At 44.0% G+C, this 18,335-nt stretch overlaps 1 protein-coding gene across 1 annotated transcript; it reads left to right on the top strand.

The window, feature by feature from the left end:
* Nucleotides 1-1,405: 1,405 nt before the first annotated feature.
* Nucleotides 1,406-16,713, top strand: RAD51AP2 (RAD51 associated protein 2). Its single transcript, XM_074190338.1, has 3 exons — nucleotides 1,406-3,704; nucleotides 11,293-11,376; nucleotides 16,472-16,713. The coding sequence occupies exons 1-3, from the start codon at nucleotides 1,406-1,408 to the stop codon at nucleotides 16,588-16,590; spliced, it is 2,502 nt and encodes an 833-aa protein (XP_074046439.1). The 3' UTR covers nucleotides 16,591-16,713.
* Nucleotides 16,714-18,335: the final 1,622 nt, after the last annotated feature.

Genomic DNA, 18,335 nt, shown 5'->3' with positions numbered 1-18,335 from the left:
AGGGGTCCAGAGGGGCAGCGGTCCCGAGAGGGCAGGGTCCGGAGGGGCAGGGGTCCCGAGGGGCAGGGGTCCGGAGGGGCAGGGGTCCCGAGGGGCAGCGGTCCCGAGGGGCAGCGGTCCGGAGGGGCAGGGGTCCGGAGGGGGCAGTGGTCCGGAGGGGCAGCGGTCCGGAGGGGGCAGGGGTCCGGAGGGGGCAGGGGTCCGGAGGGGACAGTGGTCCCGAGGGGCAGGGGTCCCGAGGGGGCAGCGGTCCCGAGGGGGCAGGGGTCCGGAGGGGGCCGCGGTCCCGAGGGGGCAGGGGTCCGGAGGGGGCCGCGGTCCCGAGGGGCAGGGGTCCCGAGGGGCAGCGGTCCGGAGGGGCAGCCGTCCGGAGGGGACAGTGGTCCCGAGGGGCAGCGGGCAGGGGTCCCGAGGGGGCAGGAGTCCGGAGGGGGCAGGGGTCCCGAGGGGGCAGGAGTCCGGAGGGGGCAGGGGTCCCAGGGGTCCCGAGGGGGCAGCATCCGGAGGGGGCAGGGGTCCGGAGGGGCAGGGGTCCCGAGGGGCAGCGGTCCCGAGGGGTCCCGAGGGGGCAGCGGTCCCGAGGGGGCAGCGGTCCGGAGGGGGCAGGGGTCCCGAGGGGCAGCGGTCCCGAGGGGCAGCGGTCCGGAGGGGGCAGGGGTCCCGAGGGGCAGGGGTCCGGAGGGGGCAGGGGTGCGGAGGGGGCAGTGGTCCAGAGGGGCAGCGGTCCGGAGGGGGCAGGGGTCCCGAGGGGGCAGGAGTCCGGAGGGGGCAGGGGTCCCGAGGGGGCAGCATCCGGAGGGGGCAGGGGTCCGGAGGGGCAGGGGTCCGGAGGGGCAGGGGTCCCGAGGGGCAGCGGTCCCGAGGGGGCAGCGGTCCCGAGGGGGCAGCGGTCCGGAGGGGGCAGGGGTCCCGAGGGGCAGCGGTCCCGAGGGGGCAGGGGTCCCGAGGGGCAGCGGTCCCGAGGGGCAGCTGGCTCCCGGCTGGGCGCGGCCGGCCCGGGCCCCCCCACAGCCGCGTGCCTCGGTTTCCCCCCGTGAGGATGTTGGGGGGCCAGGCGGGGTCCGGACTCCAGAGCCTCCCGCAGCAGCTGTGGTTGCCGCCGCCCCTCCCCCGCCCGAGGGGTGAGGTGTGAAGAGGGGGCGGGGCGGCTGGGGCCGAGGGGGCGGGGCCGAGTCGCGTCCTGCTTCCTGGTTGGAGGGGCCGCGTGGGGGCTCGGGGGGAGTGGGCGGGGCCGAGACCATGCGCCGGCCCGGGCCCCAGGCCCCAGCGCACTGCGCAGGCGCGGAGGCGAGGGGGCGGGGCCGAGGCGGCCAGGCACGCGCCTGCGCTCTCCCCGCCTCCCGTTCCCGCCCTCCTGCGAGCCTCGCGCCTGGCGCCCAGGAGCACGTGACGGCCGCTGCAGGGCATGGAGGGCGCGGCCGGGGGCCCCTCCGGGCCGCCGCGGGCCAAGCGCCCCCGGCTCGGGGGGGACACCCCCTGCGGGCCCGGGGCCGGGGCTCCTGAGCGGGGGCCCAAGCGTCGGCGCCCCCGCCGCCGGGCCCCGCCGCCCGTGCTCGGCCCCCCGCTGTCCGGGCTGCCGGCCCCGAGGCAGGTGTCGGGGTGCGGGGCGGGGCGGGGCGCCCGGGGCCCCGCCCCCAAGGCGCCCCGCGGGGCTCCGGCCGGGGGCCCCGAGGCCTTGCCGGGGCCGCGCCCCCCGGGCCGCCGCGTCGGAGCGGCCGGCGCCCTGCACCCGGGGCCTTCGGGGCGGCGCCTCCCCCGGGGCCCGCAGCCGGGCGTCTGCGCCCCGGCCCTGGCCGGGGAGGGGGCGAGGCCGGCGGGGCCCCGCGCGCCCCCGGGGCTCCGGGGAGCCGGGCGGGCCTTGGCACTGCCCCCGGCCCGGCCCGGGCAGCGCGCTCTGGGGGCAGCCCCGGCCTGGGCGCGCGGCGCCGGCCCCCGCCTCCCCCCCGGCCCGGCGGCGCGGGGAGGGGCAGCACCGGGCCCCGGGCACCTTGCCTTTTTCTGCTATGCGGGTGAAACCCCACCGTGGGACTTGGGAAACCCAAGAGTGGCCGGCTCCGAGTTTCGGAAGGACGGGCGTGGACGCCTGGCCGTGGTCCCCACGGAAGCAGGCCGGGACGCGGCCCGGGAAAGGAACTTTCTGCTCCTAACAGTGCAAGCTTCCAGTTCTGATGAACGCCGCGAAGTCCAGGCCTGCGGGCGTTACAAAGGAAGTCTCTATGTGTCTGCAGTCCCAGGCGCTTGTCACCTCATCACCGCCCAGGACAGACCGGCGGCCTTCAAAGAATACCACAGTTCCTCCCGTGACATCCCTAAAGACACACTTTTTTGTGTTTTTGATGGATATGCAAAAGTTCTTCTCCTGAGTAATTTCGGTGATGTGGGCAGAATCTCTTTATTCGAAAGAGATTGCAAAAGTGATGGAAAAACCATCAGGTATGTTCCTCAGCTTACACAAGGTCACCAAAACAATACAACGGAACATCTCCACCGAACAAATACTGATTCACAAGACACATTACTTGAAAAGAAACAAAGGTTTCATAGCAGGAGCTTTGATTCCAAATTGAATTGTTTCTTGGATATGGAGCAGCAGGTGAAATTGGGAAACCACGATGCTATTGACATTCGGTCAAATACCATTAATAAAACTCAGCAAGAATGTGTTGGGAATTTCCTAAGCGGAGGGGAAGAAAAAATCCAAGACTTGATTTGGAATGAGGAAAAATGTCCAATAGAAAATTTAACTGGAATACATAGTTATCAAAGTTCTAATGAGAGACAGACAGAGAAAGAAATGGAATGTAGCCCCATGACCACAAATACCATGGTTTGCATTTTAACATCAACCCTATTAATGAAAGGGAAACCAAATTTTAAAAATGCTAGCGAGATCAATCAAATCCATGGTAATCAAAACGGCACGACTGATAGAAATGAGCACCAGCCTTTTTTTCAAGAAAATGCTTTAGCAAATTCAAAACTTTTTCATTCAAACAATGAATCCACAGAATTTGTTAACCAAAAATTTAAAACTGATTTGGCCACAAGAGATATTGAGTGTTCTCCAGATTTATCAACCGAGTGTTTATTGACAGAAACTAAGAAAACAAGTGATTTTGAAATGAAGGATAAATTTGATATTGTGCTAAAAGAACTTTGCATGTTTCACGAAATTGAGAAGGAAGAAGACACTCTAGCAAATTCAAGACTTTTTCATTCAAAGAATGAATTCACAGAACTTGACCATAATTTAAAAACTGATTTGTCTGCAAGAAATAAGTATTCTCCAGACATAACAGCTGAGTGTTTATCAACAGAAACTAAGACAGTGAGTGATTTTGAAATGAAAAGTGAATTTGATATTGTCCTGAGAGAACTTTGCCTGTTTCATGAAATTGGTAAAGAAGAAGAAATGTCATACATTGGGGAAACAAGAAATAATAAAGAGAAAAGTGACTTTGGCAAAGATAATTCTGTGAAGGAGCTACACCAGAAGATAAAAGAAGACTTGACAGTTGACTCGGAAAAAATAAGTGCACCTTCCTTACCCTGTGACATAATCACACGTGTGACTATACCAAAGAGAGACCAGAGTTCATTTAAGTGGAAAAAAATACATACAGACCAAGAAAAGGAAGTACCTCGTGGATATTGTTCTTCAACCTCATTCGATGATGAATTACTCCATTCACCTTCTGGAAAAGGTAAGAAAATAGACCAGTTTAATTTTTCTTTTTCATGGTTGGTGTTGTTCAGTTATTTCAGTTTTGCCTATCTCTTTGTGACCCCAATTTGGGATTTTCTTGGATAAGATACTAGAATGATTGGTCATTTCCTTCTCCAGCTGATTTTACAGATGAGGACACTGAGCCAAACAGGGTTTATTGACTTAGCCAGGGTCACAAAGTTGGTAAGTGTCTGAGGCCGGATTTGAACTCAGGAAGATGAATCCTCCTGCCCCTAGGCCTGACACTTTATTCCTTTGTAAGCTAGATGTATAAACATCGAAAGAATGAATGAATATACATCTAGAGTATAAGAGGACTATGGTGGAAAATTCATACAAAATCCTGAGGCTTGAAAGACATTAGAGGGGGTGGCTAGGTGGCGTAGTGGATAAAGCACCGGCCTTGGAGTCAGGAGTACCTGGGTTCAAATCCACCCTCAGACACTTAATAATTACCTAGCTGTGTGGCCTTGGGCAAACCACTTAACCCCATCTGCCTTGCAAAAACCTAAAAAAAAAAAAAAATTGAAATGATGTTGATAATAGCTTGTTGCTAAACATGAGACCACTAAATGTTACAATGGAAAAAGGACTTGGCCTGTGGTCAGAAGATCCAGGTTCAAATTCAGCCTCAATTATTTACTGGCATTCTGACCTGGGCAGATCACTTAACTCTGATTTGCTTCAGTTCTTCAGTGGTAAAGTGAGCACACACTGGACAACAAAAGTGCAAATCATTCTAGTATCTTTGCCAAGAAAACTCCATGGAAAAGTCCATGAAAGCATGAAGGGTTGGACATGACTGTGCCTGACACAGTGTTAATATCTAAATATTTCTCATTAGATTCTCACAACCATACTGGGAAGTAGGTACCATTCTTATCCCCATTTTATAATTGAGGCAGACAGAGGTGGTTGACTTGCCCAGAGTCGCACAACCAGTAGGTGTCTGGAACTAGAATTCAGGTCTTTCTGACTTGCACGTTGTGTTCCTAATGTCACCAGTGATCTCAAAACCATCCAGTCTGCTATGATTTCACAGGTGAAGAGTCAGGTCTAAATGAGAGGAACGGACTTATTCCAGGTCACACTAATATGAGGCACTAAAGGCTATAGGCCCTCCTCCCCCATATACTTGTCTTCTGCTTCTTGTCCCATACTCTGCCAATAAGGAAAAAACTCTAGAGGTTTAGAGGGAGGATTGGAAGAGACTTAGCATGCAGGTCATCCAGTCCCACCTACTCATTGTACAGATAAGATAACTGAGACCTGCACCAGAAAAATGTCTTACCCATTAGATCTGTTCCAGAGTAGAATGGGCTGCTTAGAGGTGAGGGGTGCCGAGTTTTAACACCCCCTTGACACAGAGGTCATGAGATCAGTTTCTTTGGTTTATGGGTTAGATTAGAGACTCTAGAAGTTCTTTCTAACTCTCAATTCTAAAATTACTCAAAACTCACATAGAATTAGAATAATGATTATAATGATGGTAGTGTTAGCATTTATATCAAGCCTTCAGGTCTACAAAATGCTTTCTGTGTATTTTCTCTTTTGATCCTCCCAACAGCTCTGTGATGTGACTTTTGGTCTCAGCCTATGCTGAAAGAGTAAGTGATTTGCCAGGCAAATGTCAGAAATGGTCCTGACTCAGAGGTTGACCCTTATCTCGAACTCTTATTTTCCTGTGCCAGGTTGCCACTTATGTGATATACAGGCCCTCTGAATCCCATAACCATTTACAGTAACATTGCCATTAGGCAATCATAGGAACTTTTTTCCAGAATATTCTTCCTTATCATCCTTCCCTTTAGACTTCCTGTTCTCCTTCAATGTTCAACTCCTGACTCGTTGTCATCTTTATGGTTAACAGTCTCTACTTCTAGAATGATCCTGTTTGCATTTATAACTGCATTCATTCCCTTTCCTCACTCTACAGGATTGGATAGAGATTATTTTCCTTCCTTCCTTTCTTAAAATGTCTCCTTTACCTACATTTCTACATATATTCCTCTCTCCTCCTGTTGCTTGGGAACCATTTTTCACAAAGAAAAAATGAGAAGTAGGAGTCAAGTCTGCCAATGCCTTAGTCTATTCTGATAGTATTTGTAATCTCTATACCTGTAATGTTCCCCTTAGCAAAGAAGGAGGAGATCCATTATCTCTTCTCTTCTCTAAGGCTTCCTCATTAGAATCACACAATTTACATACACTACAATTTGGAGGAGATTGTTTCTGTTGAATTTATGATCATGTAGATTTTTTTCTGATTCTACTGCTTCACCTTATATCTGTTCATATTCCTTTCTTTACTTTTTTGCATCTTAAAATATCTTTCATTTCGTATCATGCAATATTATTCCATTACATCCTTGTGCTGCATTTCATTTAGTTATTTGATGGCCATTGACTTTGTCCCCAAGTCTTTGCGACTATGAAAAGTACTGACATAAAATATCTTGGTATATGTGAATTCCTTCTTTCTGTCTCTTAACTCCCAGGGACAAATGGCAAGGATTGTTTATCATCTTGTCTTTGCAGCACCAGATCTTGCATAATGCCTTACTTGTAAGTGCCTAATAAAAGTTTATTAAATTGCATTGAATTTTGACAGTCCATATGTGATATTTTTTTAATCAGTCATTAGACTCAGAGTCATCCTTGATTACTTCAACTTAATTACTTCAACACTGGCATTTACCCACTTGACATTTATTGTCAATTCTTCTTTTTTACCAGAACTTATTCAGCTTTTCTGGGTCATGGACCATTTTGGTAGTCAGGCTGGTGAAGCCTATAGACCCTTTTGCAGAATCATGTTTTTAATCACACAAAGTAAGATACATATGATTATAGAGCAATTGAATTGTTTTTGAAATATAATTATCTACTACTTACCTATATATCTATCTACCTACCTGTCTTTCTGTCTGCCCACCCACCTACCATCCATCCATCTTTCCATCATCCATCCATCCATCCATCCATCATCTGTCTATCTATCCATCTATCTATCTTCCTACTTATCAGGTGTGTAGAGCTCAGATTAAGAAATTACCTGCTATACATCTCTCAGATTTATTCCCTTCTCACTCTTTCCTCTCCTCCAATTCTCATTTAATTACCCAGACTATTATAACAGTCAACTTCAGTGTCTGGTCTTCTTCAAAAATCATCTTTTTTGTAATGTGTCCATCACAATGATTCCAGACGTGGGTGTCTCTAGAAGGGCCTGTGATGGGCATTAGCATTGTTCCACACTTCAGAGAAACCAGGGTTACCCTCTTAGAAACATTTATGATAACAGATGAAGCTTTATAAAGTCCCTGATGTAGGGATCGTTCATTGATCCTATCAATATGGATCAGTAGTTGCTCTGTACTTTATAATCTTAGAGAACCTCTTAGGGAGGCAGGGCATTGAGAAAGGTGAAGAACCTGTCCAGGGCTCCACAACTAGAACGTGGGGAGGAGGACAGATTTAAAGTAAGTCTCCCTGAGACTGGCTCTCTGGCCACTTGTTTTTTCCTACCCTCTTTTCCATAATTCTTCTGAACATCATCAGTGTCATAACCCTAAACATTTATTTGGTGCTTTAAAGTTTGCAGAGCATTTTGTGTACATTATCTCATTAAGGAACTTCTCCTTGCTACCTTTTCTGGTTTTTCCTCCCACTGCTTCCTCACATTAATCATATTTCAGCCTCACTGGACTTTGTGCTGTTCTCTGATCAGGGATTAACTGGTAGGAAATGTCTGCTGAACCTGAATAAACAGCATTATTCCAGACCTCTCTGGGATGGGTCTCCCTGTGGTTGCATTCCAGAGCAGCATCCCTGCCTAAGAATACCATACCAAATGGGATGGTAAGAAACACACCCTTCACTTGTTGTTTTACTAGCTTCTGCAAGAGGGTGAGGGCACAGTGATGTCCACAGCAAGGAGGAGACTTGTGGACCCCTGGCCCCTTCAGTGAGGGAACCTGCACACACTGAGTCCCACGTGGCTCTCTCTCCTACTGCATAGACTAGACTTTGTTGTACCTACACATTGCATGTAGATTTTATCAATTTTAGCTGGAGTAGCCTGAACTGGTCCTGCTTAAATGTGATGGCAGATAGCAGCCTCATAGAAGAGAGATTGTTCTCCTGGCTCCTTTGGTTTGTTGGTCCCAGATGTTCCATCCCTGTAGGGAGCTTAACTCCTTCCCTGCTAGCCCACACCATGAGAACTGCCTTGCATCCTTCCCATGTCCTTACCTAAGATGAGGGAGGGATGTAAAACTGAGGGTACCGTGCACAGGTCTCTTGTACTCTCTGGGTCTCCTTCTCTCTCTCTAAAATGAGTATTTTGACCAAATGATTCTAGACCAAACCCCATAATCCTAAAATAAATGGAATTAAATTCAACAAAAAAATTATTAAAGCTTAACTCTGCACACTGTGCTTTGTTAGCTATTGCAACCAATCTAGTCATGGGCAGCTTAATCAATGAATTGTCCAATTCTCCAAATGGTTATAATTATTAACATATTTCAATGTTCTGATAAAATTGCAAGTGTTATTGTTCATATAGCCAACATTTATTAATATACCTACTCTATCACAGGCATTGTGCTAAGTGCTTGGGATACATAGAAAAAGCAGAACAGTCCCTACCCTCGAGGAGCTTATGTTCCATTTGGGGAAAACAACATATATCAGATAAACAAATATAAAAATAAATGCCAATTAAATTTTGTGGAGAGGGAGCTCAAGACAGGCCCTGTGTAGGAGGTGGCCCTTGAGGAAAGCTAAGGATTCCGGCAGTGGAGGGAAGTGGGAAGCAAAGGGATGGAGGGGAGTGATGGAATCTTGGATGTGATGGACAACACAAAGCTCAGTTGACTGCAATGCAGAATATGAGCAGAGCAATGTGCTGTATAGTCTGCTGTAATCAGTGTGAAGGACTTTAAATGACAAACAGGAGTTTGTATTTGAACCTGGAGGCAAGAGGAAGCCACAGGAACTTCCTCACCTCAAGCTGGGGTGTAAGACTGGGGTTTTAGGAAAATCACTTTGGCAGTTGTGTGAAAGTAGAGGTGTAAAGAGAAGTAGAGAAGGCAATTAGGATGTGATAGCAGGAGCCCAAGCAAAAGGTAATAGGTGTCTGTGGTGGTTCTAGTTCAGAGAAGGGAAGAGATGTGAGATATGAAATGAGAACTAGCAAGACTTAGGAGTTGGTTGGATATAATAGGTGAAGGAGATGATGGAATCTAAATGATTCTGAGTTGTGAGCCTGTGTGCATTGGACAGGGGTTGACAGCAATGGTGAAGTTAGGGAGATGGAAGGATTATAGGGAAGATTAATGAAGTCTCTTTTAGACTAAAGAAGTTTGAAATGCCTGTGTGATATTGAGTTGGAAATATTCATTAAGTGGTGATGTATATTCCAATGTGAAAGGAAATGAAAAAAATGTGCAAAATCTGTAATAAAATAGAAAAATAACTTGAGAACAGTTAAAATATCAGCTAGGCGCATCTCCTTTCCTCTCCCTGTCATGATCAAAGATATTACTTTTGTACAAAGATCTTCACAGTAAAAAAAAAAAAGCCAACATCTCACAAATTTAGGCCTGTAACTTTTCTCAAATGTCTTCAGTAATCCCATTGATTCCCTGAGATGTCCTCTAAATTCTTTTCCTAATCCAAATATTTGGGTTAATATTTTCACTTAGCAATTTTGACATTTTTCACTTTTTTTAAGATCCTATTAATTAGCATTTATATTGCTTTAAAGTTTGCAAAATGCTCTACAAATACCAATTCATTTCATCCTCACAGCAACCCTATGAGATAGATGCAGATGAGGAAACTGAGGCAGACCCAGGTTAAATGATTTGTCTAGGGTCATTCATCTTTATTAAGTGTCTGAAACTAGATCTGAACTTGTCTTCTTGACTTCAAGACTATGCTACCTCTCTGCCTCATTGATTCTTCTATCTCTTTTGCTTTCAATTTTGTGTATAAATATTTTAAAAATTGATTTTAGGTCTAGTAAAGTTCTCTAAAATCTCATCTCCATTGTCTCAGTGGTACCTTCAAAACCCATGTACCTATCCATTGAATGATGGTCTTCTTATGATATTGTATGATCTTCATTTGATACCCATGTTTCCTTTTGGTTGAAGACTATAACCTTCCCGAGGGCAGGGACAAAACTGTTTTTCATCTCTGAAGTTCTAGGGCTTGGCACATTAATAAATTCCCCCTAGCTTTAATATTCCTTCTGTTAAGGGCTTGCCATTTGAAATTAGTTTTTAAATATCCATATTCCAAAATTATCATTTTGAAAATGTTAAACTATTTTTGCTCTGATTAGTTTGATGTGTACCTGCATAGAGAATATCTATAATAAATTGAAATATTATTGAGATGAACAGCTAACTATGAGGGGAAAAAGTTTCCTATTTCTAATAAATGGAAGCTCTTTTGAAACCATGAAAGGCTCCCAATTTTCTAATATTAATTTTCTTATTCAGACCTTGGCATGGTTCTAGGCTCATATCAAGTTTGTATTGAGTGTTGACTATCTGATTGATGAAAAGAGGCAGAAACTGGAGACGTTAGCACATTGGGGTTCTCACAGAAACCCAAGGAGCCTTTCTTGAACACCTACTGTGTCCAGGCCCTGTGCTGGGAGCTGGGGATGGTGATGACTTCTCTGGTAATTGAATTACTCATGAGAAATGGATTTCTCCTTCATTTTTCACTTACAGAAATTTTCCAGGAAGCCTATTACAGGGGTAAAACAGACCTTTCTTAGCATGTGGGAGTAGGAATGGTCACAGTTGAACTGAGCAGGCAGTGTACAGATGTCCCTAGCTCCTGCAGAGGGATAGGGCAGGCATATTTCTCTGGGGGATGCCCTCTTATGACTTTTTGTAATTGCATCATCACTGTTCTTAGCCTCTTTAGGCCTTTTTCTTGTTAAATAAAATGAACTTCAAACAAATACAGTCTCTTTTGAAAGACCAGGAATTCTTCTAGGTTATTAAATGTATTAGTAGATATTTGGTATCTCTAATTACATATTTTGCATTAAAGGCATGAACAAAGTTTATGTAAAAGGGAGATGCTATGAGAAAATACATTCACTTTTGGCTTTGAAAAAAAATGACCTAAACTATATTTTCCATGATTACCTTTGTATTAGTAGAAAGCAAAAATCACTAGATCCTAAAATTAGTTTTAAAAAATGACAAGCTGGGGTGGCTAGGTGGTGCAGTGGATAGAGCATCAGCCCTGGAGTCAGGAGGACCTGAGTTCAAATCCAGCCTCAGACAATTAATAATTGCCTAGCTGTGTGACCTTGGGCAAGTCACTTAACCCAACTGCCTTGCCAAAAAAAACAAAAAAAAATATGACAAGCTAACTGATTTCTAAAGCAACTTGGGGACACACTTGCCTTGACTTGTATATACCAAGAGCCAAATCATGGAAGATTTTTTTTATAAACTCACTGGCCCCTATTATCATTCAAGCATATATTAAAATAAACACTTGACTATATTTTTTGTCTTTATTTGCAGATTTTGAAAAAGCTCTGTCTCAGAATCCTGCTTTATTCTCTGATGCACTTATGGAAGGAAGAATTCCCAGTTTATTGAAAGCAGGTAAGATGACCTCATTTTCCAGGACACTTTTATTATGGTTATTGAAATATTTTATTTTTTAAACAAAATATGGATTTTTGCTTAAAATTATAAAAAAGGAACATGAAGTTCCAGCACATTTGATAACTTTTATAAGTTCCTTAACTGGAATTCATATGTGTTTAAAATGATCAAAAACTTGAAATGACATTTAGAATCTCATTTGAAAAATACACTGGAGATGTTATTCTCAGTGCAAAAGTATATTCCAATATTGAGGCTGATTTATTTCTCCAATTCTCTGGTAGAATAGCTCTTACATGGAAGAACATTTCTAATGTGCACATAAATAACTCTCCACAAAAGGTTGGGCCCAGGAAATTATTTTAAAATTGGAAGTTTAAAATGGAATTTTTTTGGATTGAATTTTCAGTGGAATGATTCATTCCAATCCCAATTAGGTATATTACCAAAGAACTTTGTAAACTGAATTTCTGATTGTTATTCATGTAGTAATTTCATTTTATATAATTCAGGTTTACATTTGAACTTAGTATTACTCCAGTCATCGATTTTGCTGTTTATTGACTATGTGACCTTGAGCAAGTCACCCACACTTGCTATAGGATGGAGTTATACCCTTGTAATTCATGATCCTCTCATAATATGATTTATTACCATAGCAGTTGATCCTTTTTTATTTACAATACACAAAGGAGGAAATATTACTCAAAATGAAACTCCCTTAAGGAAAACAAGAAGTTAAGTCAATATTAGTAGCACCTCTAATATTGTTCAGCTCTGTCGGACTCAGGCAAAATTGTAGAGTTGTCCTTGTCCTTGCTGTACCTCCCTAACACCTGTCCCTAGCACCCTGCTGGGTCCCCTTGCCCAACTCCTCATGGGGACCCAGGCAGTTGAACATTTGTCTGTCTTAAATCTCCTTAACTAGGACCACAAAGTCATCTTCCAAACCAATAGATCCTAAGAATTGAAGGCTAGAGGACACTTCCATACCTCTCCCTCCCCTTGTATAACTCAGGAACTTTCTACAGATGATGTTCCTTCTTTTGTGATTTAATTCTAACAAGGAGCATTTCATGTCAATTTAGAGGGGAGATGTGGCTCATGGGAGACTGGTAGGAAAGAATTTGAGGACAGCTGAGACCTTTCCAGGTCTGCAGTGAGTCATTCATTGGACTTTGAATTTGCCCAGTTCCACAAGCCTGGCCATCTTCTCAGTCCCATCCAGTTGTATTTGCTCTTGTCCATTATCTACAGCCTTGACTTTTTATCTAGTCATGTGTTTGTGCCATCCAATAACTGCCCACATACTGGGTCAGTTTATTACCCTCTTTAAGAAATCATACTTTATATAGTATGTTTTAACCTATGTTTTATTGTGAGTTCAAAGGGAGACTTTTACCTTGCAGTTCATCTCTGCTTCTTCCCTCTTCTCTCTCAGGTGCCTTCTTCACACCTGTCTCATGTGAAGATGTGAGTTTACTCTTGACTAAGACCAATTCCTTTGCCTGCATGAGAGATTCTATTCCATTCTGACTCCCTCAATAGAATGTCATCCCCACTCTGTCACCCAAAAGTCCTTCCTTCCTGCATTCAAAAGGGTCCGTGTCTCCCTAAAAAAAACCCTCACTTGAATCTTCCATCCTTGCTGTCATCTTATAACACTTCTGCTCTTTGGGGCTAAACTTGAAAAGCCTGTCTACAATTGATGTCTGTTTCTTTCCTCTCATACTCCTTTGGCTTTCTGCCTCATCACTCCCCTAAAATTGCTCTCTCCAAAAGTATTGGTAAAATTTTAGCTGATAAATCCAATGGCCTTTTCTCAATTTTTATTCTCTTTGATATCTCTACCACTTTGGGCTCTCTCCTCTTTGATTCTCTCACTTCTCTAGGTTTTTTGGGACTCAATCTTCTGGTTCTCCTCCAACCTCTCTGGCTGCTCCTTCTCTTTCTCCCTTGCTGGATCCTCATCCAGGTCATATCCTCTTCAAGACTCTGTCCTAGCCCCTCTTTCCTCCCTCTATGCTATTTTACCTGGTGATCTTCTCATTTCCCAAGGATTGAATTACCATTTCTATGCTGACAATTCACAAATTAACCTATTCTACCCCAACCATTCCAACCTCATATCTCTTAAACTGTTCAGCTAGCTTGTTACTTTTTTATTAATTTGGGGAGCTAGTGATTTTTCTTAACTACTCCAATAATGCAAACATAATCATGGAAAATATTTCTATCATTATTTTTTTCAAGGCCAAAACTATATTTTCCCATACTAGCTCCCTTTTTGCACAAATCTTGACTATGTCATTGATGCAAAATATATAATTAGAGATGCAAAATACCTTCCAGCCAGATTAATGACCTAGAAAATTCCTGATCCCTCAAAAGACACTGTGTTTGCTCAGAGTTCATTTTATTCAACAACAAAAAGATCTAAAGAGATTCAGAACAGCAGTGATGCAATTAGAAAAAGTCGTAAGGGTCCATCAACCAGTGAAATATGCCTCCCCTCTGCAGGAGCTGTGTACATCTGTACATCATCTGTTAAGTTTATGCTAAGAAAGACCTGTTTAACCTGAAGGAAGAAAGTATCCTCTATAATAGGTTTCCTGGAAAATTTTTGCAAATGAAAAATGAAGGAGAAAACCCCACTTAGCATCTGTAATTAAACTGACAGAGGAAGTTTGGTATGTCCAAAACAGAACTCATGAGCTTTCTGTCTTTAGCCTCCCCACCTCCTACCTCCTCCTAGTCCTCCAGGCTCACAATTTATGCCTCACTATCTCTTAACCCCTCATATCCAGGCTGTTACCAAGACCTGTGAATTTTGCCCCCTTCTTTCTTCTGCCACTGCCCTCACCCTGGTGCAGACCCTTAGTGCCTCAGGCCTGGGCTATTGTAGTAGCTGTTGCTTCCAGACTCTTCCCATTTCAGTCCATCTTCCATTTAGTCTAAAGCCTAAAACACAGGTCTGACCATGTCACCCCCACTCAAAAAGTTCCAGTGACTCCCTAGTACCTCCAGGATCAAATACCAAGTGTGGTTTGACATTCAAAGGCCTTTCAAGGCCTGGCACCTCTTTCATTTTCCAGTCTTCTCCCTCTACAACACAAATTCTAACATCCAGTGACATTGGCTTGCTGGATTCTCTACAAAGAAGACATTCCATCTCTTGGCTGTGGACATTTTCTCTGTCTCCCATGTCTGGAATGGTCTCCCTCATCTCCAATTACTGACTTCCCTATCTTTAAGTCCCAAATAACATTTCCTGTTTTATAGGAAGCCATTTCCAATTCATCTTATTATAGTACCTTTCCTCTGTAAATGCACACACATACACACATACACATACATATACCCCTACAGAGATCTTGGAGCCCCAGATCACTGACTCTCTTTGATTGGCCAACACTGGATCTCAGCCTAAGTCCACTTGACCATTGTTTGGACTCTGGTTCAGCATGAATTCAAACTGCAATTGTTTCTACTTTGGCCAGAAATGCTGAGGGTCTTCCCCTCCCAGATTATACATGCATACCATTAGATAAATAGCGGGAGAGAGAGAGAGAGAGAGAGAGAGAGAGAGAGAGAGATGATTTGTTGAGGTAGGGAAAGACTGTTTCTTTTCTTTTCCATCCTACTTAATCAAGGAGATATTCGGATGGTCTTAACCTCTCCCCAAAAAACAATTTTTTTCTCTTCTTTTTTGGAAGTGGTTATTCTTGGCCTTTTTGCCACATCTCTCTCTTACCGGACCTTAATGACCGTATGGGCACTGCCTCAGTTAAATTGTGACCAGGAAAGACCTAACTTTAAAAAGTCAAGGTCTCCCAGGATATTCAGGACTATCTCCAGTCATCCTGATTCATATTTGTCCACTGGATCTAGATGGCTCAGAAGGAAAAAAAGTAAGACTGGGGACTTAGCACAGCCACCCCCCCCCACCAGGGTCTTCTTCAAGAATGAAGAACAAACAGCAACAAATAGCATTTATCCAGTCTATGTATGTGTATGTGTGTGTTCTGAATGTGTGCATTGTGTTTATGTATTTATGTATATGTTTCTATGGATGCTTTGCCTTTGTCTCCCTCGTTAGGTCTTTGAGGTCAGGCACTGTCCTTTGCCTCCTTTGGTTTCCCTAGCACTTTGCCAAGGCCTGGCATATAGTCGGAACTTCTTAAATATTAGTGTACTGATTGATCTGTGTCTCCCTTTTGACCTTCTCTACACTTTCTTAATGGAATGTTTACAACTTAGAAGAGCCACCCAAATATAACCTGAGTAGGACAGAGTAGAGGGGAATCATTCAAACCGACAAATATTTATTAAACACCTGAATTATATGGAGCAGTATGCTACAGCCTGGGGATGCCAAGACAAAATGAAATGGTCCCTCATAGTACAACATGGGTGAAGTTAACAGAAGAGTAAAGATGTGACACCTTGAGGATAAAGGAGGGAACTCCAAACTTCTCAGACTTCCCACTATCAGCACCCTTAGTATTTGCCTTTCTTTGTATTCTTCATGCTTGTCACCCCGTCTGATGCAAAGTGAGCCCTTAACAAGTCCCTGTTGCTTCTTTGTGTCTTATCCTATATTAGACTTTCAGTTTTGGTAGGGAAGGGAACCAGGTCCTACCTAGATGTTGTCTCCCCAGTCATCTAGGACAATGCCCTGATGGTAATTGCTTCATATATTCAAATGAATTAGTGTTTAAATATGTTCCAGCAGAAATAGGTTAGGTGTTCACTCAAAGTTTTCCATATGATTCCTTCATTCTGCTCTGGAGGATAGGTGAATGTAGTCATCTGTTTAAACATTTTATGAACATCTGGGTCTCCCATCAAACTCTTTTGTCTTTGTTGGAATAAATCTAGTGTATGGTGAAATAGTAACTCTAGTGAGAAGAATGCCTCTGAGATACCAGAAAAGAAATTAATTTGGACTGCGGTCATCTATGGTGTCTACAAGGAGCATACGTCAAAAATTACTAATTCAAATAGTAAAAAGTACCTTTCTTTAATATAGAATCTCGTGATAGTTTCAATAATTAATTTCTTCTTTGGCTTTTTTCTCATATAATTTTAGGTAACTGTTTGTCCCATGGAATTGTAAGAGTCTATCCTCTCAAGACATGCTGTGGTCCAATCAGGATTGGATTGTCAAGAAAGGCAAAGCCCAAACAGCTTCATCCCTACCTGAAATGAGTGTGTCTCAAGATCAGAAAAAACATCACAGTGCTGTACCACAGAAGGATTAGAAATGTTTAAAATATTTATTCCATTTTTATATGTAACATAATTTTTAGTTTTAGAGGTTTTGCTATATATTTCAAGTTGTAAAGTATTTTATTAAGATTAATCTTATCTCTAGATTTCAAATTTTATAGTTCTACTTGGACTTTTTTTTAATAAGAATAGAACCATTAAATATTTTTCTTACTGCTACTGAAAATGTTTGCTTAGCATTTTTTCCTTCATGATCATCCACTTGACTATAGATAAGTAATTTAAAAACATTATTGGAATAAGGCCCTTGTTGCTCCTCAAATTCTAAAGAAGAACAATAACCCTTTATAGCCTTCTCATGGCATTATTACATTCTAGTTTGTATCCATTTGATGTCCATGCTCTCCTCTACTAGACTGTAAGCTTTATGAGGATGGCAGTTATTCTCCTTTGAATCTACCATGCCTCCTAGAGAGGGAACTAGGTGACACAATGGGTAGAGTGATGGATCTGGAATCAGGAAGACTTAGGTTCAAATAGGAGGTTAAACATCTGTGAGTTAGAAGAGACCAAAGTCTCTGAATCCCCATTGTGAGTAACTCAAAAGGGGAATGCAGAGATACTGCAGGGGTGCAAGTCCTCTGAGGTGCATTGCCCACATTCAAGGATGACTTGCAAGCTCAAAGTGAAGTGAAGAAATTATGTGATTGGGAAAAATCATGTGACACCAGGATCACACAGACAGCAAACTCAGGAAAGCCCCAAACCCAGCTGTTCCATTGGCAGCCAAACTATGTTCAAAGGAGAGGAGCAAAAGCATGCTCTACAAAGAGGATTCAGAGGAAGGTAAAGATGAGAAATTCCCAGGATGAGCAGGAAACTGGCTTGCAATCTGCATCCCTGGAAGGAGTGTCCCCTTGAGTGAGACTATAAATCTTTTGTTTCCACAAGGTAAAGCACAAGATACAATTGAGGCCAAAGTCATGAACCTGTTCACAGAGGATTGTGGATTTTGATCCGGCTATTAGTTCAGGTGGAGTAACGGAAACCCTCAGAAGTTAAGTGACTTACTTAAGGTCACACTTACAATCAATGGTACTTACAAGAAAATAGCATCTGCTCTCTGTCCTCCAGTTGGACAGACCTTAACTGTAATTTTAACTATCTCTACTCATTCTGTGCATACTTGACATTGGTTGCAGAGAGGTACATTCTAACTCCCCTGCCTGAGAAAGTCCCTAAAAGCCTACATTCTTCCCCAAGATTCCTTCATAATAGCTGAGATGGTCCCTTCATATTGGGCAGGAAATGGTGACCAAGGGCTGTGAATAGCAAGGGTAAATGAAATGAGATGGAGGGAGTGTCAGAGACAGGAGTCATTGATTTGAGGCCCAGGAATAGGTGAGTTATTTATGGAGCAGATGGGGCTCCTCAGTCCCTCAGTAAGGAAGAGTCTGTCTCCCTCTTGGGCTCTAAACACATTTATAAGTTAAGGGAATAAAAAGGGGGTTCATCAGGGTCCCACAGGCATGCAGAAAAGCACTCTGATTACCTTAGGGGATGTTTAAGAAAGAGACACAGAGAGAGAGAGACAGACAGACAGACAGAGAGACAGAGACAGACAGAGAGAGAGAGAGAGACAGAGAGACAGAGAGACAGAGAGACAGAGAGACAGAGAGACAGAGACAGAGACAGAGACAGAGAGACAGAGAGAGAAACAGAGA

This window comes from Macrotis lagotis, chromosome 1, assembly GCF_037893015.1.
Source record: "Macrotis lagotis isolate mMagLag1 chromosome 1, bilby.v1.9.chrom.fasta, whole genome shotgun sequence".
Lineage (NCBI taxonomy): Eukaryota > Metazoa > Chordata > Mammalia > Peramelemorphia > Peramelidae > Macrotis > Macrotis lagotis.
This window is presented reverse-complemented; position numbering and strand designations above follow the sequence as displayed.